Source organism: Dendropsophus ebraccatus, chromosome 10, assembly GCF_027789765.1.
Source record: "Dendropsophus ebraccatus isolate aDenEbr1 chromosome 10, aDenEbr1.pat, whole genome shotgun sequence".
Lineage (NCBI taxonomy): Eukaryota > Metazoa > Chordata > Amphibia > Anura > Hylidae > Dendropsophus > Dendropsophus ebraccatus.
Window position 1 is genome coordinate 95,647,458 of NC_091463.1, and position 25,709 is coordinate 95,673,166.

Sequence of the window (25,709 nt, forward strand, 5' to 3'; positions counted from 1 at the left end):
TCCCTCATTCATGTACACTTCAATAAACCAGCGTTATCCTGTACAGCGAGATTCCACTAAATCCATCCCAGTCCCATCCTCCCCTCATATACAGTCACATCTTACCCTCTTATACAGTCCCATCCTCCTCTCATATCCAGTTCCATCCTCCTCTCATATACAGTCCCATCCTCCCCTCATATACAGTCACATCCTCCCCTCATATACAGTCCAATCCTCCCCTCATATACAGTCCCATCCTCCCCTCATATACAGTCCCATCTTACCCTCATATACAGTCCCATCCTCCTCTCATATCCAGTCCCATCTTCCTCTCATATCCAGTCCCAGCCTCCCCTCATATACAGTCCCATCCTCCCCTCATATACAGTCCCATCCTCCCCTCATATACAGTCCCATCTTACCCTCATATACAGTCGCATCCTCCGCTCATATCCAGCCCCTCCTCCTTTCATATTCAGCCCAATCCTCCCCTCATATACAGTCCCATCCTCCCCTCATATACAGTCCCATCCTCGCATCATATACAGTCCTATCCTCCTCTCATATACAGTCCCCACAGTCCCATCCTCCTGTAATATACAGTCCCATCCTCCCCTCATATACAGTCCCATCCTCCCCTCATATCCAGTCCCATCCTTCCCTCATATCCAGCCCCTCCTCCTCCCATATTCAATCCAATCCTCCCCTCATATATAGTCCCATCCTCCCCTCATATACAGTCCCATCCTCCTCTCATATACAGTCCCATCCTCCCCTCATATACAGTCCCATCCTCCTCTCATATACAGTCCCATCCTCCCCTCATATACAGTCCCATCCTCCTCTCATATACAGTCCCCTCCTCCTCTCATATACAGTCCCATCCTCCCCTCATATACAGTCCCATCCTCCTCTCATATACAATCCCATCTTCCCCTCATATACAGTTTCATCTTACCCTCATATACAGTCCCATCCTCCCCTCATATACAGTTCCATCCTCCCCTCATATCCAGTCCCATTCTCCCCTCACATACAGTCCCATCCTCCCCTCACATCCAGTCCCATCCTCCCCTCATATACAGTCCCATCCTCCCCTCATATACAGTCCCATCCTCCCCTCATATCCAGTCCCATCCTCCCCTCATATACAGCCCCATCCTCCCCTCATATACAGTCCCATCGTCCTCTCATATACAGTCCCATCCTCCCCTCATATACAGTCCCCTCCTCCTCTCATATACAGTCCCCTCCTCCTCTCATATAGTCCCATCCTCCCCTCATATACAGTCCCATCCTCCTCTCATATACAATCCCATCTTCCCCTCATATACAGTTCCATTTTACCCTCATATACAGTCCCATCCTCCTCTCATATACAATCCCATCTTCCCCTCATATACAGTTCCATTTTACCCTCATATACAGTCCCATCCTCCCCTCATTTACAGTCCCATCGCCCCCTCATATACAGTTCCCAAATCCCCTCATATACAGTTCTATCCTCCCCTCACATACAGTCCCATCCTCCCCTCACATACAGTCCCATCCTCCCCTCACATACAGTTCCATCCTCCCCTCACATACAGTTCCATCCTCCCCTCACATACAGTCCCATCCTCCCCTCATATCCAGTCCCATCCTCCCCTCATATCCAGTCCCATCCTCCCCTCATATCCAGTCCCATCCTCCTGCAGTGTCCCTGCACAGAGGTTCTTTCTCTTTATACAGATACTCTGCTTGGTATAGTGCTAGAAAGTTTAATGGCCACTGCAAAAGCTCGTTTTGTGTAGCCCCCAGTGTTTAAGTCTGGTATTGCATCTTATATTGTCATAATCCTGCTATGTTTATCGATTTGCTTATGTGTAAGTCATGTGTGTCATGTAGTATCACATGATTTCCCTGCTGCCATAGCAACTCCTATAGCCGTCGAGCTTGTGGCTTGGGGTCAGTTCCTCCCTAGTCTTCAAGAGGGAAGGTCGCTTCCTCTGGGTTCCTCTGAAGAGAACCTCAGTAAAGATTCTTCCTAACAAAAGAGACACTTATATATTACGGCCTATTGCAACAACACCCATCTCTTCAGTTGTACCTAATCCTGCCTATTGCCAAGTTGATTATTCCTGGTTGCATCCAGAGACTGTTACTACTAGAGTTACCGTTCAAATAAACATACAACTCCTGTTGTTTCCGAACCCTGGCATTGGTCTCATCATTGGTGCCTTGACTAAGGACAACGAAGAATTGGGACCCGTGACCCTCGTGCCATAACCGTGACCCTACCACCTTGCACGTGGCCTGGTCCTGGTCCTGGTCCCCCGGCTATCACACTCCCCTCATATACAGTCCCATCTTCCCCTCATATACAGTCACATACTGTCCTCCCTATTCTCTCTATCACTAACCATCACCTCCATCAGCCACCATCACAACCAGTGACATCTGATCACAGCCGTATATGAGGGATACTCACTGCTGGTCGTCCTGCAGCCGGTTTTCTTTTCTGGAATATGAAAATAATATAGAAGAATCTATTATCATTGTTTCCATATAAAGATCATAAGCATAATGGTGGATAAGGGAGAAGAGATGACATAGAGACATAAGCCTGGCTGTCACTGGTGGGATCATTGATCAGCTATGTGTGTGACAGTGACTGATCGCCACTGCCAGATCAGATAATTGTTATGGAAATATCCAATCAACACAATGTCTTGTTGGGTAAATAAAAGTATAATTTATTACACGAAGGGGCCACTGAACCCCCTGGGGGCCAGATTGATGTCTACTCACACTGGATCCGCCTCAGCAACGAAGGAGCAGGCGCAGTATGATTTCTATTGGCGGGGGGTAATCAATCATACTTACCCTCCCTGCTCTGGTCTTCTATGTTCAGCAGGAACAGCACACAACACTTGCTGTGAGACGATAGGCTCTGCACTATCCACACAGCGTTGTCCTGCTTCAGCCACTGATTGGCTTAGCGAACACTGAAGGAGCAGACCCGGCACACCAAGTGTGGTCAGCTGAAGATAGACGAACAGAGTCTGGGAGGGTAAGTATAATTTGCTCCCTCAGTCTGGCACCAAGGGTTTAAGTGGGGATGCTATCCGGACTCAGCAAAGTCTGGCGCCCCAGGGCATTAAGTGAGAAAAGACAGCATCCCCACTTAACCTCCTGATGGCCACACAATGATGACCAGTGGAATTTTCCAGCTGGGACAATGACCAGCGGAATTTTCTATTTAATAAGATGCTCAACGAGGGATGTGTGAGTGTTTTTATTACAAAATAAATTTTTTTTAGCATGCATTGTCTTTTTTTAAGCACTTCACTGGCTTGATAGTGGAAGGCATCTGATAGCTAACACTTACCCCCACATTATTACCCCAGTACCGATCACCCCAAGGACGGGTATTAGAAGTCCTGGTCTGTCAAAAAATGGCGCTCCTGGAATGGGAGGTGGCGGGCTGGTGTTATTAGGATGGGAAGGGTCAAAATAAATTTCCCTACCCACCCAGGTACTACTAGGCTTCTGCTGTTAGTTTTGTTTTTACCTGACAGGTTATGAGAAAGAGGGGGGTCCTAAGTGCTTTTTGTTTATTTATTTAGAATTTTTTTCCCATAACCGGAGAGGTAAAAAAACCAAACAGCTGCAGCCTAGTAATACCAGAGTGCGAAGGGCCATTTATTTTGACTCTTCCCAGCCTAATAATACCAGCCTGCTACTGCCCAGACTAGGAGCACCATTTTTAATGTTCCACGACTACTAGTACCCTGCTCAGTGGTGGTGGGTACTAGGGTAAAATAATGCAGGGATTAGTGTTGGCATAGCGTGTATTATATATCAGGGCAGCACTGATTCTATATACTATACCCAGGGCAGCCATATACAGCTCTGCTCCTGACTCCTCACCTCTAAAATGAAACCAGCCTAGGAATCAGATATTTCCTGATACATACATCCGACCTGATAGAAGAGATAGATGATAGATCCCCTCCTGACAAATGGACCTTTCTGGGACTGATCTTTGTAGGGAACGACACAAAAAGAGTCTGCAGATTTACTGCTGTCCTGGTAGTAGAGAGCAGTGTGGGAGATAATGTGCTGTACATTAGGGGCACTGTGTCTGGTATGTGTCTATAGGCACTTCTGTAGTAATAACTACTCTGTGGGCACTGCTGCTGTAGTAATAACTACTCTGTGGGCACTGCTGCTGTAGTAATAACTACTCTGTGGGCACTTCTGTAGTAATAACTACTCTGTGGGCACTGCTGCTGTAGTAATAACTACTCTGTGGGCACTGCTGCTGTAGTAATAACTACTCTGTGGGCACTGCTGTAGTAATAACTACTCTGTGGGCACTGCTGCTGTAGTAATAACTACTCTGTGGGCACTGCTGTAGTAATAACTACTCTGTGGGCACTGCTGCTGTAGTAATAACTACTCTGTGGGCACTGCTGCTGTAGTAATAACTACTCTGTGGGCACTGCTGCTGTAGTAATAACTACTCTGTGGGCACTGCTGCTGTAGTAATAACTACTCTGTGGGCACTGCTGCTGTAGTAATAACTACTCCGTGGATACTGCTGCTGTAGTAATAACTACTTTGTGGGCACTGCTGCTGTAGTAATAACTACTCTGTGGGCACTGCTGCTATAGTAATAACTACCCTGTGGGCACTGCTGTAGTAATAACTACTCTGTGGGCACTGCTGTAGTAATAACTACTCTGTGGGCACTGCTGCTGTAGTAATAACTACTCTGTGGGCACTGCTGTAGTAATAACTACTCTGTGGGCACTGCTGTAGTAATAACTACTTTGTGGGCACTGCTGCTGTAGTAATAACTACTCTGTGGGCACTGCTGCTATAGTAATAACTACCCTGTGGGCACTGCTGCTATAGTAATAACTACTCTGTGGGCACTGCTGCTGTAGTAATAACTACTCTGTGGACACTGCTGCTGTAGTAATAACTACTCTGTGGGCACTGCTGTAGTAATAACTACTCTGTGGGCACTGCTGCTGTAGTAATAACTACTCTGTGGGCACTGCTGTAGTAATAACTACTCTGTGGGCACTGCTGTAGTAATAACTACTCTGTGGGCACTGCTGTAGTAATAACTACTCTGTGGGCACTGCTGTAGTAATAACTACTCTGTGGGCACTGCTGTAGTAATAACTACTCTGTGGGCACTGCTGTAGTAATAACTACTCTGTGGGCACTGCTGTAGTAATAGCTACTCCGTGGGCACTGCTGCTGTAGTAATAACTACTCTGTGGGCACTGCTGCTGTAGTAATAACTACTCTGTGGGCACTGCTGTAGTAATAACTACTCTGTGGGCACTGCTGTAGTAATAACTACTCTGTGGGCACTGCTGTAGTAATAACTACTCTGTGGGCACTGCTGCTGTAGTAATAACTACTCTGTGGGCACTGCTGTAGTAATAACTACTCTGTGGGCACTGCTATAGTAATAACTACTCTGTGGGCACTGCTGCTGTAGTAATAACTACTCTGTGGGCACTGCTGCTGTAGTAATAACTACTCTGTGGGCACTGCTGCTGTAGTAATAACTACTCTGTGGGCACTGCTGTAGTAATAACTACTCTGTGGGCACTGCTGTAGTAATAGCTACTCCGTGGGCACTGCTGCTGTAGTAATAACTACTCTGTGGGCACTGCTGCTGTAGTAATAACTACTCTGTGGGCACTGCTGTAGTAATAACTACTCTGTGGGCACTGCTGTAGTAATAACTACTCTGTGGGCACTGCTGTAGTAATAACTACTCTGTGGGCACTGCTGCTGTAGTAATAACTACTCTGTGGGCACTGCTGTAGTAATAACTACTCTGTGGGCACTGCTATAGTAATAACTACTCTGTGGGCACTGCTGCTGTAGTAATAACTACTCTGTGGGCACTGCTGCTGTAGTAATAACTACTCTGTGGGCACTGCTGCTGTAGTAATAACTACTCTGTGGGCACTGCTGCTGTAGTAATAACTACTCCGTGGATACTGCTGCTGTAGTAATAACTACTCTGTGGGCACTGCTGCTGTAGTAATAACTACTCTGTGGGCACTGCTGTAGTAATAACTACTCTGTGGGCACTGCTGTAGTAATAACTACTCTGTGGGCACTGCTGCTGTAGTAATAACTACTCTGTGGGCACTGCTGCTGTAGTAATAACTATTCTGTGGGCACTGCTGTAGTAATAACTACTCTGTGGGCACTGCTGCTGTAGTAATAACTACTCTGTGGGCACTGCTGTAGTAATAACTACTCTGTGGGCACTGCTGTAGTAATAACTACTCTGTGGGCACTGCTGCTGTAGTAATAACTACTCTGTGGGCACTGCTGTAGTAATAACTACTCTGTGGGCACTGCTGCTGTAGTAATAACTACTCTGTGGGCACTGCTGCTGTAGTAATAACTACTCTGTGGGCACTGCTGCTGTAGTAATAACTACTCTGTGGGCACTGCTGCTGTAGTAATAACTACTCTGGGCACAGCAATGTGGATTATGTATAGAATGTGGATTATTCATAGAATATACTGTATACAGTGCTACCTTGGTTTAAGAGTAACTTGGTTTTAGAGTGTTTTGGTTTAACAGCATTGCTTTGGTTTAAGAGCTCCCTGTACTGGGTGGGAGGGGGAGTGGGGGAGGGGCATAGTCTGCATAGCGGGGTCTACAGCCCTGTGCTCTGACCCAGGAAGTGTCCCTCACCTTCCTAATCATGGCAGATCCACTTCAGGCTGGGGCTTACATCAGGGGACAGGACTGTGGAGGTAATCTCTCCTTAGCTGTAACCAGGCCCGGACTGGTAATCTGGCAAACCGGGCAAATGCCCGCTGGGCTGGCCGGATTACCAGTCCGGGGGCCGCCCAGACTGCAAAGAAAAAAAAAAAAAGACATTATAAATAAACAGCCCCGCCGCGGCCCTCTGCCGCTGTGCTGCTTAATCAGTAGCAGAGGGCCGCTGCCGGGCTGAAGACTGCGTGGTGGGCCGGGAGGGGGGAAAAAAACAAACAACAACATCTCACCTGTCACCCGTTCCTGCCGCTCCTCCCCCGGCAGCGCGCGTCTTCTCGCTCATCTTCCGTCGCAGGCAGCATAGTACAGGAGACTCTGCCTGGGCCGAACGTCGCAGCCCCTATCAGACGTCAGCGTGTGACGTCAGCGTGTGCGTCTTAAAGACACACGCACACGCTGACGTCTGATAGGGGCTGCGACGTCCGGCCCAGGCAGAGTCTCCAGTACTATGCTGCCTGCGCCGGAAGATGAGTAAGAAGACGCGCGCTGCCGGGGGAGGAGCGGCAGGAACGGGTGACAGGTAAGATGATTGTAGGGCACTATGGATGGGTCACTGCTGGTGGGGCACTGTGGGTGGTGGCAAAATACGGGGCACAGAGGAGGCATAGCATAACAAGGGCACACAGAGGACATAGAAAAGTATTTGGGGCAAAGAGGGGGCATGGAAAAAGCTATATATGGGCACAGAGGGGATATTTAAAAACCATATGGGGCATATAAAACTAAGGGGGCACACAGAAGTACTTTATACATTGTAGGGGGCAAGAGGGGGCATAGAACACTATGGGGCACAAAGGGGGCATTTAAAAACTATATGGGGCATAGGGGGGGCATACAAACATGGGGGCACAGTGGGGATATATATACACTATATGGGAGCACAGTGGGGATATATTTATACTATATGGGGGCACAGTGGGGATATATACACTATATGGGGGCACAGTGGGGATATATATATACTATATGGGGGCACAGTGGGGATATATATATACTATATGGGGGCACAGTGGGGATATATATATACTATATGGGGGCACAGTGGGGATATATATATACTATATGGGGGCACAGTGGGGATATATATATACTATATGGGGGCACAGTGGGGATATATATACACTATATGGGGGCACAGTGGGGATATATATACACTATATGGGGGCACAGTGGGGATATATATATACTATATGGGGGCACAGTGGGGATATATATATACTATATGGGGGCACAGTGGGGATATATATATACTATATGGGGGCACAGTGGGGATATATACACTATATGGGGGCACAGTGGGGATATATATACACTATATGGGGGCACAGTGGGGATATATATATACTATATGGGGGCACAGTGGGGATATATATATACTATATGGGGGCACAGTGGGGATATATATATACTATATGGGGGCACAGTGGGGATATATATACTATATGGGGCACAGTGGGGATATATATATACTATATGGGGGCACAGTGGGGATATATATATATATATATATATATATATATATATTTACACACACTATATATGGGCACAGTGGGGATATATATATATATATATATATATATTTACACACACTATATGGGGGCACAGTGGGGATATATATATAATATATATATATGTATATACACACTATATGGGGGCACAGTGGGGATATATATATACACACTATATGGGGGCACAGTGGGGATATATATATACACTATATGGGGGCACAGTGGGGATATATATATATATATATATACACACTATATGGGGGCACAGTGGGGATATATACACTATATGGGGGCACAGTGGGGATATATACACTATATGGGGACACAGTGGGGATATATATATATTTCCCTTTACGTCCTCAGCAGCAGCACAAATGGGGAAGATCCTATCTTCCTGCAATGGTAGGACAGATGGTACTAATAAAAGATTGATTAGGAGCCCTATAAGAAGGCCATACAGACCCCTCCTCCTTGTGTTTTTTTCTGTCCTCCTGTGGGACAGGTGGTAGGAGAGGGAAGCAGGCTCAGGCCTATGTTTGTGTCTGGCTTTCCTTTCCAAAGATTCTTCCTTTCCACATGGTCGTGTGGAGAGGGGAAATTTATAAAAAATGTTGTTTTTCCTGCTCTGCTGTATCAGAGAGGAGATTATTTACTTTTTAGTAGAGTTATCGCTCAGCTTCTCTGCTGTATGAAGCCGCTGTGTGAGGGAAGCCAGGAAGCTGCTGCAGTAAGTATCATGGTGCTGCCAGATCTGTGTCCTCACCTGGGCGGCTGCTGCAGTTAGTATCATGGTGCTGCCAGATCTGTGTCCTCACCTGGGCGGCTGCTGCAGTAAGTATCATGGTGCTGCCAGATCTGTGTCCTCACCTGGGCGGCTGCTGCAGTAAGTATCATGGTGCTGCCAGATCTGTGTCCTCACCTGGGCGGCTGCTGCAGTAAGTATCATGGTGCTGCCAGACCTGTGTCCTCACCTGGGCGGCTGCTGCAGTAAGTATCATGGTGCTGCCAGACCTGTGTCCTCACCTGGGCGGCTGCTGCAGTAAGTATCATGGTGCTGCCAGACCTGTGTCCTCACCTGGGCGGCTGCTGCAGTAAGTATCATGGTGCTGCCAGACCTGTGTCCTCACCTGGGCGGCTGCTAATTTTCTTGATACTTCAGCAAGGTAAGATATGCTGCTTTTTCTTTTGAGCTGGAAGCCTGGCCTGTGTGTCAGGAGGATTATTTGATATATATGTTGTATGAGGCTTTTACGCCTCAAATGTTTCGTTTCAATGTCTTTCATTTTTTTTAACATTGGTTGTGCAAGTCTTGTTAGACTGCTTCACTATATGAGTGACCTATGTAACTATAGTGTGTATACATGAACACAGCTTTAAAGCTGCTAGTTGGGTATTTAGTACACCTGCTGTCTCATTATTTTCTCCAGTACTGCTACAATGAAGCTATGAAACTGTGTATGTGTGTGAACACAGCCCTAGAGCTGCTAATTGTGTACACCTGTTGCCTCATTACTTTCTATAGTACTGCCATCAGATGATGCAGTGAAGCTATAAAACTGTGTGTGTGCACACAACCCTAGAGCTGCTAGTTGTGCAGTGTGCACACCTGCAGCCTGATTACTTTCTATAGTACTGCTACCAGATGATGCAGTAAAGCTCTGAAACTGTATGTGAACACAGCCCTAGAGCTGCTAATTGTGTACACCTGTTGCCTCATTACTTTCCATAGTACTGCCATCGGATGATGTGGTGAATTTATAAAACTGTGTGTTTGTGTGTGCACACAACCCTAGAGCTGCTATTTGTGCATTGTGAACACCTGCTGCCTAATTACTTTCTATAGTACTGCTACCACATGATGCAGTGAAATTGTGTGTGTGAACACAGCCTTAGAATTGTAGTTGTGTAATGTGTATACCTGCGGTCTGATTACTTTTCCAGTATTTCTATCAGATGATACAATGAAGCTATAAAACTGTGTATGAACACAGCCTTAGAGTTATTGTGTAGTGGTAGATACACCTCCTGTCTAATAACTTTCACTAATACTGCTAACAGATGACGCAGTCACCCTATGGAGCGTCTGTGTGCTACTCCAGTGCTGCCATTTAAGAATGCAGTGAAGCTACTGTGTGTGAACACGGCCTTAGAATTGTTAGTTGTATACTATACACCTGCTGTCTATTTACTTTCACTATACTGCTATCAGATGATACAGTGATCATGTGGACCTTCTGTGTGCTAACATTTAAGAATGCAGTGAAGCTACTGTGTGTGAACACTGCCTTAGAGTTTAGTTGTGTACTATGTACACCTGCTGGTTAATTACCTTCGCTAATACTGCTATCAGATGATGGTTATCATGTGGACCTTCTGTGTGCTGCTATTTAAGAATGCAGTGAAGTTATAAAGCCACTATGTGTGAACATTGCCTTAGAATTGTAGTGTACTGTGTAACACCTGCTGTCTGATTTCTTTCACTATACTGCTATCAGATGATGCAGTGCCCTGTGAAGCTGCTGTGTGTGTGAACACAGCCTTAGAGTTGCTAGTTGTGTACTGGATACATCTATCTAATTACTTCCCTAATACTGCTATCAGATTATATACTGACCGTATGGAGCTATGTGTGTGAGCACATGCTTAGAGCTGGTGGATGTGTACTGGATACACCTGCTATCTGATTACTTTCCATAATACCGCCATCAGATGATGCAGGGATTCTATGGAGTTTTTTTGCGCTGCTCCAGTGCTGCTATTTAAGAATGCAGTAAAGCTACTGTGTGTGAACATGGCCTTAGGATTGTAGACATGTACATCTGTGTACTATCTGATTAGTACTGTTATCAGATAATGCAGTGACCTATGAAGCTACATGCTTAGAGATGCTGGATGTGTACTGTGTATACCTGCAGTCTAATTACTCTGTAATACTGTGTACACCTGCTGTCTAGTTACACTCTGTAATACTGATATCAGATGATGCAGTGACCCTATGGAGCTTCTGTGTACTGAAGGATGCAGTAAAGCTATGAAGCTGCTATGTGTGAACACCGCCTTAGGATTGCTGGTTGCATATTCAGTGCACCTGTGTGTCTGATTCCAGGCACTCTGCACTAGTCTGTTAGTCGGCCGGTCAGTCTGGCACAACTTCCATCCTTGGATGTAGCAGGATTCTGGTAACAGAACTTCTGGAGGCGTACAGATCCTGCAAGATTCCACTTTCAGGTGGCAGGGAATTCATTTGTAGATTGCAACTTTTTCTCAGAGACAATGACTGCTTAAGATTTTACATCTGAATGATAATCTACAGGCTGAACTGGATGGAGTCCGAGGTCATGGCTCCTTCAGACGCACAAAGACCTTGTTCAGAAAATAATAATAACAATAACAATAATAACAATAACAATAACAATAACAGCTGAGCAGTATACTTGGCTGCCCGATCCCCACGGTTTGGAGACTGGTCCTTTGTTGTAAGGGGGCAGATGTTCACTCCGATATAAAGAGAGTTGGATCTGTATTGGACATTCTCATGAAAGTTCTTTTTTTCTTATGATCAGGTCCATTATCTGCCCCAGTCTAATAAGAAGAGAAGGAACTTCTACTTTTGTTCCCCATTCCGTAGGAATTCTAGTACGGAAGGTAAAGGAAAGAATCCTGCACAAGAAGGACCAGATGTCTCGGAGGCCTTGGGGATGGGAACAAGAACTTGTGACTACGTCTTTTCTGATAATTTATTTCCATAATGAGAGAGGTCTGTACCAGTGTTATATAATAGGAAAGGCTACCATATTGAATTTTGATCTGTGGGTCCCTCCTAGAGCGATGTTATCTGACCGTGTATACGGCCTCCTCTGAGGAAGGTGCTGTATGTAGGATCTATGATCTGTGAGTCCCACCTAGAGGGATGTTATCTGACCGTGTATACCTGTATGCAGCCTCCTCTGAGGAAGGTGCTGTATGTGGGATCTATGATCTGTAGGTCCCTCCTAGAAGAAGGATGTTATCTGACCAGGTATACCTGCATGTACCTGTATACAGCCTTCTCTGAGAAGGCGGTTGTATGGAGGATTTATGCTCTAGTTCCCTCCTAGAAGAAGGACGTTATCTGGCCATGTATACCCACATGTACCTGTCTACAGACAAAAGCTGCATATTCCTTTACATCAAGACCCCTTGTACAAGGCAATTGGAATTCTTTTCAATTTACAGCCCTTCTGTCTGGAATCATCTTGACTCCATCTACAGTCACCAAGGTGATGTCTATTGTACTTTGACTGTCTGAGAAAATTGAAGCTCATCATTGTTTCTGGCATGGGACAATTCCTAGGGAGGAGAATAGATCCCCAGTCTGTGACTTTCTTCCTCCAGAGAGATTACAGAAGTTGACACAAGTCTGGGTTCTCGGCACTCCCCAGTTGCTGTCACTTCATCTGATACCCTTGGGTCTTATGTCTACACTGGTAATAACACCCAGAGACAAGGATAGCTTTCCCTGCTCAATGGCAACAGTCTCCCAATAAAGTGGGTAGAGAAAACCATTGATGTATCAAGCACACAGTGGGGCGCTTGTATGCAGGAGCAACGAGCAAAGGAGCCTTAATCCCCATTAGAGATGTTGCTGGCATCCAACATATGAAGAGAATACTAGTCCACTCCAGCACATCAATCTATGGTAAGCTATCAGTATAAGATCAAAACCGCATCTAGGATGGCGCATATCGATCTTTTTAGGGGCACTAAATCAGTAGCATTACTACTGGAGGCAGAGGCATTTATAGGGGCACTAGCAGCATTACTACTGGAGGCAGGGGCATTTTGTCTGCTGGCAATCTATGCTGCGATGTAATCCTGTCTGAAGAACGGTCTCTGGACCAGAAGCTTTCTGGTAAATCGCATGGAGAATAGACCTATTCCTATTGAAGGTTCAAATTGGAAAGCCTTTTTTCCTCACTCCTAAAAAGCCCAGAGTCTTGCAGAATCTGAGACAAGGTTGGGCCTTGGTCAGCCTCATTTGCCCCTATTGACCCAAGAGGGCATGGTTCACAATGGTGAGCCCCCTGCCTAAGAATCTTCTGGGAACTCTCCCAGTCTCCCCAGCTACTGACACAGAGTAGCAGAGATTATTTCCAGCGTCCCTGCCAGGTGTGGGCAGAGTCTAAAAATCTTGCAAGTAGCAAGTCTCTGGTTTCATGATGGCCTCTTATTATCTAAAAGCATGGCGCTAATTCCATAGGAATAATCTGGAGGCTTCTGTATACCCTCAGTTAATAACTCAAGAGGGCAGGCTTGTCCGAAGCTTGACTGCCGTCAACAAGGTGGGAATTGATATGCTGTCAAAGTGGTGACCACTCTTCTGCAGTCCAGAGCCACAACTGCCTACAGAACCTACCTGAAGGTAAAGAAGATGTTTGAAGCCTGGTGGGTGAGTCTCTTCCACATCTCCATTGTTACAATCCATTACTCCTGCCAACACGGGAGAGAAGGAGCTTCATCCCTTAGATGTGGGAAGGGCTTGGAGCATGTATATTGAACGGGCAAACTCCTTCAGGAAATCTAACCACTTGTTTTTATCCTTTGCAGGGAAAAACAAAGGATGCGAGTCATCCAAAGCTTCTCTGTCCAGATGGATAAGGGAAGTCATCTCCATATGCTACCAAGAAGCTGGATTACAGGTACCTGGTGCAATCAAGGCATATTCAACGAGGGCAATATCATCCACATGGGCTGAAAAAAGATCTGTACCCTTGGAACAAATATGCAGGACTGCTTCATGGTCGTCCGTCATTACCTTTGTCAAGCACTATAGACTAGATATTCACGAGTCAACCAGTTTTTGGCTCAGCCATTCTGTCTTCTGTAATGTAATGGCCCTCCCTAGTCTGTTTTCATAGCTTGCTATATCCCCATTTGTGCTGCTGCTGAGGACGTAAAGGGAAAGGATAATTTTTTACTCACCGTAAATTTTCTTTCCTGTAGTCCGAAGCAGCAGCACAGACTTCCCGCCCTGATTTAAACAAACTATTTATGCAGCATACCTTGATTGTTTTAATGCCTTATTAACTAAGATTTTACTATGAATTTTAATTTTTTTTTTTTTTTTTTTTGTCGTTAGAATTGACACAAGGAGGAGGGGTCTGTATGGCCTTCTTATAGGGCTCCTAATCAATCTTTTATTAGTACCATCTGTCCTACCATTGCAGGAAGATAGGATCTTCCCCATTTGTGCTGCTGCTTCGGACTACAGGAAAGAAAATTTACGGTGAGTAAAAAATTATCCTATATACACTATATGGGGGCACAGTGGGGATATATATATATACACTATATGGGGGCACAGTGGGGATATATATATATATATATACACACTATATGGGGGCACAGTGGGGATATATATATATACACTATATGGGGGCACAGTGGGGAGATATATATATATATATATATATATATATATATATATATACTATATGGGGGCACAGTGGGGATATATATATACACTATATGGGGGCACAGTGGGGATATATATATATATATATATATATACACACTATATGGGGGCACAGTGGGGATATATATATATACACTATATGGGGGCACAGTGGGGAGATAGATATATATATATATATATATATATATATATTCTATATGGGGGCACAGTGGGGATATATATACCTATATGAGGTCACAAAGGGGGCTATGTATACTATATGGGGGTGCAGAGAGGGCTATTATATGGGCACAGAGTGGGCACTATTACAGTGTGTGGCAATTCATGGGGACTGTGTATAGAAGTGAGGATGGTGCTAATGCCAGGAGCCTAAATTCTTTGTCTGGCAGATTCTGTGGAGATGAATTGTGCTCGGGAGAATAGTCATGATGGCCGGGCCTGATGGGAAAGAAAAAAGAAAGTGAGCGACTCTGATCACAGAAGACGCCACCTGTGAGTCCAGTGTAATCACTTATGTAGAGGCAAGAGTGGGGGGATACTTAGGTTATGGGGGGCTCCTCTGCTGTCTGTGTCCACCCCTGCTGACAGCTAATATTGCATCTTCTGAGGACAGTCCTGCTGCTCACACACTATATAATAGTACTAATAGTGTGTGACATAGTAATAATAACAGCAAGTGTTTACTGTGCGAGGGATAATATATTTGGGAGTCTGATAGGGGAACAGCACAATGACAGGAGAGCGGACAGAGCCTCTGTAACTGTTCTGTATTCTACCTGTGACTGCGTTTGATAACTGCTGTATACTCTTCTATAGTCTGCAGGGTGTAATACTCTGCAACATCTGTGTACACCTGGTAGCTGATATCACTGCTATATTCTATTCTGTAGTCTTGAGGGTGTAATACTCTGCTGCATCTGTGTACACCTGGTATGTAATATCACTGCTGTATTCTATTCTGTAGTCTTGAGGGTGTAATAGTCTGCTGCATCTGTGTACACCTTGTATCTGGTGACTCAAAAAAGAAGGCAAGAGGCGGCACTCCAAGATTATAGTGAATAAAACGTGGTTTAAATTTATTCACCCAGTATGCAACGTTTCAATCTACTCAATGAGATCTTTGTCAAGCACCATCTCATTGAGTAGATTGAAACGTTGCATACTGGGTGAATAAATTTAAACCACGTTTTATTCACTATAATCTTGGAGTGCCGCCTCTTGCCTTCTTTTTTGAGTTACCTTCGGGACCTGGGTCTGGAACCGTGGGGCAGAGCACCCTATTTGAGCCTTGAGCCACACAGTGCCGTTTGGCAACTCTACATATTTTTTTTGTATCTGGTGACTATATGGTCAGTGTATGGCGGTATTATTAATTATATTGGTAGTGTACACTTATTTTTCTTCTGTGATAATTCTGGGCTTCACATATGTAAGAAAGTAATGTGACTAAGTAGAGCTAAAAATTCTTCTGTTGGAAATAGTTGGCAAAATGGGTGTGTGTGTGGGGGGGGGGGGGCAACGATATATATGGGGGCTGGTGGGGGTTTTGTGCCCGGGCTGCTTTTCAGCCCCAGTCCGGCTCTGGCTGTAACCCCTCTCTCCCCGGACAGAGAGCGCTGCATGTATGTGCCCACATCTGCCCTGCTCATTCCTTCCTGCTCCCTGCAGTCTCTGTCTGCCCTTGTGTTTCCCATCCTCTCCATTACTGTACAGTAACTTATAATATCACAGATTCTGCTGTTTCTGAATGTTTGTTTCATCTGTTTTACATGTTATTCAGGATAATAAATCATTATATTTGGGGTGTGGAACCAATTATCTGCATTTCAGTAATTTCTTATGGGAAAATTTGCTTTGGTTTAAGAGTGGATTTGGATTACAAGCGCGGTCCCGGAACGAATTATGCTCGTAATCCAAGGCACCAGTGTATACTGAACTGGGAGAGAAGACGCTCTGCATTACTGACACTTACTTCTATATAGGAGAAATCCTGCAATCCCAGCAGCAAGAAGAGCGATGACGACCACAGCTACGGCCACTTGTATCTCCCAGGAACTCGGCTTTGGTGGTTCTGGATAGAAAACAGAAAGGTAAATGAGAGCTTCATGGATCAGATTGACAGCCACATCCGTAATGGGATGGATTTACATGTGCAGAGACTAAGTATATTTCTCGTTTAACAAATGCCCTTTAGAATATGTTAAGACATTGTGGATTCCAGGGAACGTTCAACTTAGATCAAGATCGCATAAACCCCAGAGTCGTACATACCCCAGGATCACATGTACTCCCCAATCATATGTACTTCAGGAACCCATAAACCCCAGGATCCCATACACCCCAAGATCACATACATCCCAGGATCTTATACACCCCAGGACCCGTACACCCAAGGATCCCATACAACCCAGGATCCCATACACCCTAGAATCACATACACCCCAGGATCACATGCACCCCAGGACCCCATACATCCTAGGATCACATACACCCCAGGATCCCATACATCCCAGGATCACATAACTCTTGAACTGTTCAGCAGCTTCACATCATTGAGATGCTGGTGATCAGACAATACACTATACAATTACATGTCCCAATAGCGATCACCAGACAAACAAAGATAAGCAGAGATTAGCTGGTTCTTGCATAGCCAGTGTGTAGGTATATAGTATATAGCCCAGGAGGGACCAGTGTATAGAGTATATAGTGTGGGATCCATCCATCTGAGGTCTGAGTAACTCACTCAGGTTCTCACAGAAGGGGATGAAGGAGATTGCATTGTGCATTTTTCCCCACTAGATGGCGCTGTATTCATTGTATGTACTGTATTATGCACAGCTGAAGTTTTCATGGCTTAACTGTTTTGTTGTCACCTGCTTTGTCTCATCCTATCACAGGTGCGGGTTTGTTTCCCTCACTTTTCTGCCTATCCTCTTCCTTCTCTCTTGCACACACACACACAGCCCCACAAATCACAGGCTAGCTATGTTGTCCCTATAAAGAGGAGCAAGTTCCTGGTGGGAGGGTGTTTTGTCAGTAGAGGTGAGGAGGGACTGAGACACCACAGAGCCAGAGAGATTTCTTCTATGCTGTTAACTACCCCTAGCATGCAGTGCTAGACCCTTAGGAGGGAGTGACGTCCTCTGAAGAAAACCTTGTCCACGCCAGGGATACCTTCAGCACCACACAGGGCAGTATACCTGAGGTTAGGTACTGACCCTAGAAGGACAAAGCTGCAGTTAAAGCCTACGTATCCTACTGTAAAACACAGCTATTCTGGGACATCTTGGAAAGTCTGCTCAACCCAGTGCAGGGACCTGGGACTTCATACTACCTTACCAGGACGGGTATCCAGACACTATAGGGCAAAAGGTGGTAAGATCACAGATATCTATATGTGTGTACGAGTATCTTCTTCTCCTTCTCTTCTCTTCTCTACTACTCCTGGCAGAGTACACTACTACATTGGACAGGGCCCTCAACATGCTCCTCTACTCTAGTCTGTACTTACAACTGTTATTGCTAAGAGTTAATCTGGTTAAGCCATTGGAATGTAGTCTATTATTTTTGCACCTGCACCTATACCCCTGTCTACACTTGGGTTATTCTCAACCTCGAGAGCAGTGTCCTTTTGTCACGGGGTGGGACCATAGCATAGCTACTGCGGCATATGGCAATAACAAATCCCATAGTCTTTCCCCAGTATGGACACAACTCACCCCATCTGACAAGGAGCGGCTCCTTCAGGCTGCTGTGATCCACATAACAGGAGTAGCTGTCGCCATCATTGGTGACTACTTCCGCAGTGACCCTAATCTGATATGTGCGGTCAGGATTGGGGAGGACAGGTGTGGACTGATATGTGGGAAGGTCGTCCTCCTCGTTCTTCATCCACTTCACATGAACTGGTTTGGGATGAAATCCGTACGCCTGGCAGTGAAGCGTCAGAATCCCATCTCTTTCCTGACCGGAGACCTTCACCTGTGGCCGAACTGAGAGGGAAAAAGAAGATAATATGAATGGCCTCCCTGTAGTCCAGCTGTGGTCTCCTCCTCTCTGGTGGTCAGTATCACCATTACTGTTTTTAGTCAATGGAAATCAATATCATAATAAAAAACTAAGGCAAGGCACGGCTTGATTAGGACTCCAGTGTGGAGGCGAAAAATTGCTGTGATATTTTGGGGTGCTGCAATGATTTTATCCTGGATACATAGAAAATTCTTTATTAAAGCAATTTTATCGAAAAGAAAAGTATAGTCTTCGGAGAGAAGTACCCCTTTAAGATAAAGTAAATTTCTCCTCTCTACCACCAGATGGCGCCATGTTGTAGCACGGCTCCTGTGTGAGAAGCTCTAATCTGTAATATTAGAGTAATCTTACTCCACTAAACTAATGTGCATCTAAAGTTCAGCATTTCCCATCACTGTAACTGTGCTGACCTAAATGTTAAATGCTTTAAAATACCGTCCTAACAATCACTGAGCAGAATTACTACATATTGCAAGAAAAAAAAATTAACATGCATGTCTTGAAAAAGCAATCCCAGTGCGCCCCCTCCTGGAGCTGCTAAACAGTGGTGTCTAGTGCTATGTCCACGGTCATTTGATAGTCAGAGCTCCGCCCACAAATACAGGTCATGTGACAGGAAGAGACCATAGATGGGGGTGTGAAACCAAGTACTCACCCCTCCTCTCCAGATCTTCTCTCCCGTTCTCCACATATTTCTTCAGCCACTCGATACATTCAATCTCCAGATACTTCTTCTTTCTCTTCCCCCATTGCACCTCTGGACTGTTCCATCTCTGTGCGGTGATCTGAGCCTCAGCCATGGTGGAGATATATGTCCACGTCCGTGTGTCCAGGGACATGAACTCTCTCCCATCATATCCGTACTGCATGTGTCCCCTGATGCTGCCGTCATCTCTCAGCTCACAGCCGTACATCACCTGGTAGGAATGGAAACCTGCAGAGAGCACAGGAGCGCGTTACACAGAGCACAGATATAATGTATATACAGGGTGTGTGTGCAGTGTATGTGTGATATACAGGTGCACGAGGTGCTAGATTGGTGCAGAAACGCGTTGTCACATGCCCGAGTTATGAAGCTAGTAACCCCCGTGTTCCCACACACTTTTCATAGAGGTTGTTCCTATCCTTCAGTGTGCAGGCAAATGACCTCCGACACAAAGTTCTCTAAACAACTTGAAGTTTACGGAGCAGTTCTTGTGCAAAATCCAGTTCAAATACAGTCCATTGCCACCCCGATCCTGAAGGAGTGCGTGCCAAGGAAGCCTGAGTGCAATCAACAAAGTCCAAAATAATGATTCGAAAAGAAAATTGGTGAGAGGGTGCCATCCTCATGGGAGAATAACTTTTCACTCCGGGCCCTGAAATTCAGCAAACGCACCAAGAATGCCTGGCCAGGGATGACCCTAAGCGTCAACCACAACCTCCAATGTAACTACCCATTTTAGATTTGTGCACATTTACCTGGACAGCACAATCGCCCGTCACCACATCAGTGTATGCCAATCCACCCGTGCAATGTTTTGAGAGGGGAAGGAGCTTGCCAATATGTATTGTGTCAAAAAAAAAAGCCAAATTAAGCACAGCTTTGCCTCATACGAGGACTTAGGCTAGATGAGAGTTGATGTGAACATATTCCTTTCTCCAACAATTTAAGGCTTGCCATATGAGGAAGGCCTTAGCGTCGTCTTCCCTCTCAAGCAGGCAGAAGTGGAATGTGATGCCCGACATGCTACCAAATTCTATTGTTACTTCCAACCAGCCAAAATGTCTCCCAAAACACCCTGATGCTCCACCATTGAACACCTTACGATGTGGCTAGGGTGACTGAAGGAGATATAAATGACATCAGTTGAGGTCCACTAGCTCCCACAGATTCCGCTGGCATTGCCTGCCCATCTTGCTGGCCCTAGGGAGATGAGCTCGGAAGTCCTACCAATTAAAGCAAGTATTGCCAAAACCTAGGACTTGGTGGACCTAAAATAGATGGTATATTCAATGCTAAATGTCAAAGAAGACTAAGGACTAGGAGGGAAGTGGAGAATAGACTGTTGATACACAAGAACATATCCAGACTTGCCAGCCAAAGGCAAATGAGCCCGTTGGAGAAAAGGGGATTCCAAGGCTAAACCACAACATTGGTGGAAACAGAGCCTCAGCAGCATGAAGTTCCCGCAAAGCTCATGATCACTCCAGGTGGACGGTCATGCCTCTGCACACTTGGCACTTGGCACCTATGGTGGCCACAGATAGCTGGTGGAAGAAGACCCTCCTTATAGGCATAATGCAGAAGACAAAAAACTAGTAAACCCAGCGGGGACTAAAGCTATCTTAGTACAACTCCCAAGAAACCATTGATCAAGTCAGTTCACTTCTGCAACTTGTCCAGGGGAAGAAAAACACAAATCCCTCTATCCAGTCCATTGCTACCTACTTGTTGAGCTTGTCCTTGATTACCAGCTGCCAATGGAACGTGGTAAAAATGGGACCTGCAATGGGGTTGCTCTAGAACTGTACCTGTCAGGGGCATCATAATACAGCCCTTCGGAGGACAATGATTGAGACCTGCACCAGCTGGCCATAGAATGTAGTATAAATGGGACCTGCAATGGGGTTGCTCTAGAGCTGTGCCTCTCAGGCGCATCATAATACAGCCCCATCGCTTTCCAGCTGCAAACTGTGGACTGTGTGGTAGGGGTTAATTCCTAAGGGGGCTGAACAGCGGGAAGTGCGGGGACCTGGGAAGGCTGGGCAGGGAGGAGGACAAAAGGATTTAGAGGCAGAGAATGTGCTCACCTGCCAACTCATTCTGTTCCTGGTGGCCCTCAAGGGGGTGCACAGATCCAGCTGCCTGCCCACCCCTCTGATGAATATAGAGGCAGCGCTCTGCAGTGGCATCCCTCTGTAGCTCATCACTGTAGAGCGCCAGGCGAATCTTTATGAGGAGGCAGCTGGGCAGGTCAGTGTACAAAGGGCTGTATTCCCACCCCCAGCAGGCCAAACAGCCTAACATATTAATAGAACAGAAGATTTAACAACAATGTTGCTGAAGATGTCAGAGTCAAATAAATATATATATATATATATATATATATATATATATATATGGATATATATATATATCTATATCAGAGTATACAGAATATATTAGTGTATACCGGATATCTGTCTCTCACCTCCAGTCTGGTTGAAGCGGCTCATCAGAGTCTTCACATTATATTTGTATGCGCCCCCCTGCGCTTTAGCAGCCTGTGTGTTCCTCTCCCAGTATCCCAGCTCCACTTTCTCCATCCACTGGACCTTGGATATCATTCTGCCGCTGTCTGAGTTATAATTCACAATCTCCCGATCATCCACATATCCTACTATGGAGAACTCAGGCAGCCCGGACCCTGGAGCTGAGACGGCCATGTAATAATAGTGCAGAGAGTGACTGTCTGCAAGAGAGAACAGAGCGTTACCCATCACACATACACTACAGGACATCACACACTGATCACATCACACACACACTACAGGACATAACACACTGATCACATCACACATACACTACAGGACATAACACACTGATCACATCACACATACACTACAGGACATAACACACTGATCACATCACACATACACTACAGGACATCACACATACACTACAGGACATCACACACTGATCATATCACACACACACTACAGGACATAACACACTGATCACATCACACACACACTACAGGACATAACAGACTGATCACATCACACATACAGTACAGGACATCACACATACACTACAGGACATCACACACTACAGGACATCACACACTGATCACATCACACACACACTACAGGACATAACAGACTGATCACATCACACATACAGTACAGGACATCACACATACACTACAGGACATCACACAATGATCACATCACACACACACTACTGGACATCACACATACACTACTGGACATCACACACTGATCACATCACACATACACTACTGGACATCACACACTGTGCACATACACTACGCAGGAACCGGGCGGTGTTTCAAAAAAAGAACTGGACCACCGACATCCCCATTCCGGCGCTGGTCTATTCATATAAAAAACCCAAAGCGATGTACCTAGTGCTACATTCACTTTAATGCAATACACTGAAGGGTTCTGTATGCAGTTTCACTATACCACAGCCTGTCACATGTATAAGTGTCTGGTTATCTGGTCAACACCCCTCTCTCAACCAATAAGAGCAATTCCTAGTCTAATCACCTCATGTCTCCCCACCAATAGGAGCAATTCCTAGTCTAATCACCTCATGTCTCCCCACCAATAGGAGCAATTCCTAGTCTAATCACCTCACGTCTCTGCACCAATAAGAGCGATTCCTAGTCTAATCACCTCATGTCTCTCCACCAATAAGAGCGATTCCTAGTCTAATCACCTCAAGTCTCTCCACCAATAAGAGCGATTCCTAGTCTAATCACCTCACGTCTCTCCACCAATAAGAGCGATTCCTAGTCTAATCACCTCATGTCTCCCCACCAATAAGAGCGATTCCTAGTCTAATCACCTCATGTCTCCCCACCAATAAGAGCGATTCCTAGTCTAATCACCTCACGTCTCTGCACCAATAAGAGCGATTCCTAGTCTAATCACCTCATGTCTCTGCACCAATAAGAGCGATTCCTAGTCTAATCACCTCATGTCTCTCCACCAATAAGAGCGATTCCTAATCTAATCACCTCATGTCTCTCCCCCAATGGGAGCAATCTCTGTAAGTCTATAAAAGGTTGGGTTGAGCCTGTCTCATAGCCAGCGAACATGTCTGCTACCTCAGCTCCTTCTAGTCAGAGAATTTAGCCAACTCAAATCCAAGGAGAATATTCCTCCTTCCTGCCACAAGCGATTGGTTTCCTGACACTGCCGTCCTCTATTAGGCCTCTGGTCAGAGACCGTTCCGATTGGCTTCCACATCAGTGATTGTGCTCTTGTATACGCCCCTATGGGTATTGTATGACAGATATATAGAATTCCCCTCAGAACACCATTGCTATCCTCTTCCTAAATCAGACTGTGAAGATCTTCGTCATCCCTCAGAGTTTCCCATAGCAAACAAGCTACATATTGTCCCTAAAATGCCTCAAAGCTAAAGTGACCGGATATTTCTGATCTAAGGAGTTAAAGCTGTAGCTACCCTGTCCTGTACGACACTTTATTGGATTCTGAGCAAGAACTGTTGGGTAAAAATTAAAGTAATCCTTGTGTCAGCAGTCATTCACGTGCTCTCTGTATGACTGGAACAACTTGTTTAAAAGGAATGTGCGTGGTACACAGGGGACACTAGCTTCCCCGCTCTGTCATGTGACAACATACTACTGCACCCAGCAAGCCCCGCACTACCCAACTTGTTGCAAGCCCTCATGCTCACCACACATATAGAATGCCGATCTTAGTAAATTTCCCACTTTATTGGTTCAAAGGGACCACTTGGGTATATTGGATGGTTGGTTGGTTGGTTGGTTGGTTGGATGGATGTTGAGAGGCTCGGATTGATTTACTGGGAAATCAGGAGATTGAACATTGGGCCCCGGGCAACCAAGATTTTTGAAAATGAGAGGCCATTTGACACCTTAAATGGACTTGACTGCCACCAAAGCAACTGACCCTGAGGGTATATTCACATGGGCGGGCTCGCAGCGAGATTCTCGCTGCGAGCCCGGCAGGTCCTGTCAGTTCCCATAAACTACATACTTGCTACGGTCTAAACGACCGCAGCGAGTATGTAATTATACCGCGCTTAACCCCTTCTACTCCCGCCGGCTCCCCCGCTGTAAGCAGCATACATTACCTGTCCTTGCTGCACGGGTCCGGCGTCCTGCTCTCCCGTCCGGCCAATTAGTGGCTGCGGCTGGGCAACACACTAATTGGCCGGACGGGAGAGCAGGACGCCGGACCCGTGCAGCAAGGACAGGTAATGTATGCTGCTTACAGCCGGCGGGAGTAGAAGGGGTTAAGCGCGGTATAATTACATACTCGCTGCGGTCGTTTAGACCGCAGCAAGTATGTAGTTTATGGGAACTGACAGGACCTGCCGGGCTCGCAGCGAGAATCTCGCTGCGAGCCCGCCCGTGTGAATATACCCTAATACTAAAAGGACTGTGCTTTCAGGGATCATTTCTATAGTCTTTAAAGGGAGAAATGTATTTGAAAGTGTCCAAGCTCACTCTCCACTATGATTAGATGTGGAGCTTTCTTCTGAGCATGAAGTCAGTTGGCAACTCTGTTTTACGCAGTGGTTGCCTGCATTTGATGACTGCACTGCACAAGTAGAGGAAGAAAGCTCTTTCAGAAAAAAAAAAAATAATACTAAAAGATGCAATAGCCACAAGCAATGTATATGCCATGGAAACTACCCATACCGGTCAAAGTCTAACATCTAGAAATATTGGCTTGCTGCTAAACGGCTCTGAATAAGTGGAGTTAAAAAGGAGTTAAAAGCAAAAAGTTCTTGTAAGTACCAGTTTTCTTTCTCTTTCGGAAGGCATCATGCTGCTCTCCACCTATCACTCAGTGTACCTGATGAGTTTAACCCAAACTGTTTGATATACAGCTTTTGACTCCAACTCAGATCTCTCGCTAGCCATCATCTGTACTCACCAGACCCAAGGACACCTTCAGCAGAGACCAGCACCATGTTGTCCCTAGGGACCCTGCCCACAGCAATACACAGTCTAGCTGGATAATTCAGTCATCTTAAGTCTCACCTGTTACTTCACCTCAGTGGCCGTATTTCTCTAACACATGGGAAGTTGCTCAGGCCACGGGTTTGAATCTGAAAATACTCCTCATTGGTAGACATGGGCCAGCACTATCTCAATGCTATCTGCTTCTCCGCCATGCCAAAGGTCCCTATAGCTGGAACACTCAGATGGTG

At 45.7% G+C, this 25,709-nt stretch overlaps 1 protein-coding gene and 1 pseudogene across 1 annotated transcript in view; one reads left to right on the top strand and one right to left on the bottom strand.

Annotated features, from left to right (window-relative positions):
• LOC138766610 (class I histocompatibility antigen, F10 alpha chain-like) overlaps positions 1–25,709 on the bottom strand; it is a 29,993-nt gene that overhangs the window by 1,096 nt on the left and 3,188 nt on the right. The window contains exons 2-6 of the mRNA XM_069944200.1: positions 21,964–22,224; positions 19,446–19,724; positions 18,481–18,753; positions 16,731–16,904; positions 2,453–2,482 (exon numbers count right to left, since the gene is read on the bottom strand). Of these exons, the coding sequence (XP_069800301.1) occupies positions 2,453–2,482; positions 16,731–16,904; positions 18,481–18,753; positions 19,446–19,724; positions 21,964–22,224 (1,017 nt within the window). The remainder of the gene's footprint in view (positions 1–2,452; positions 2,483–16,730; positions 16,905–18,480; positions 18,754–19,445; positions 19,725–21,963; positions 22,225–25,709) is intronic.
• LOC138766700 (small nucleolar RNA U3) lies at positions 24,928–25,125 on the top strand (annotated as a pseudogene).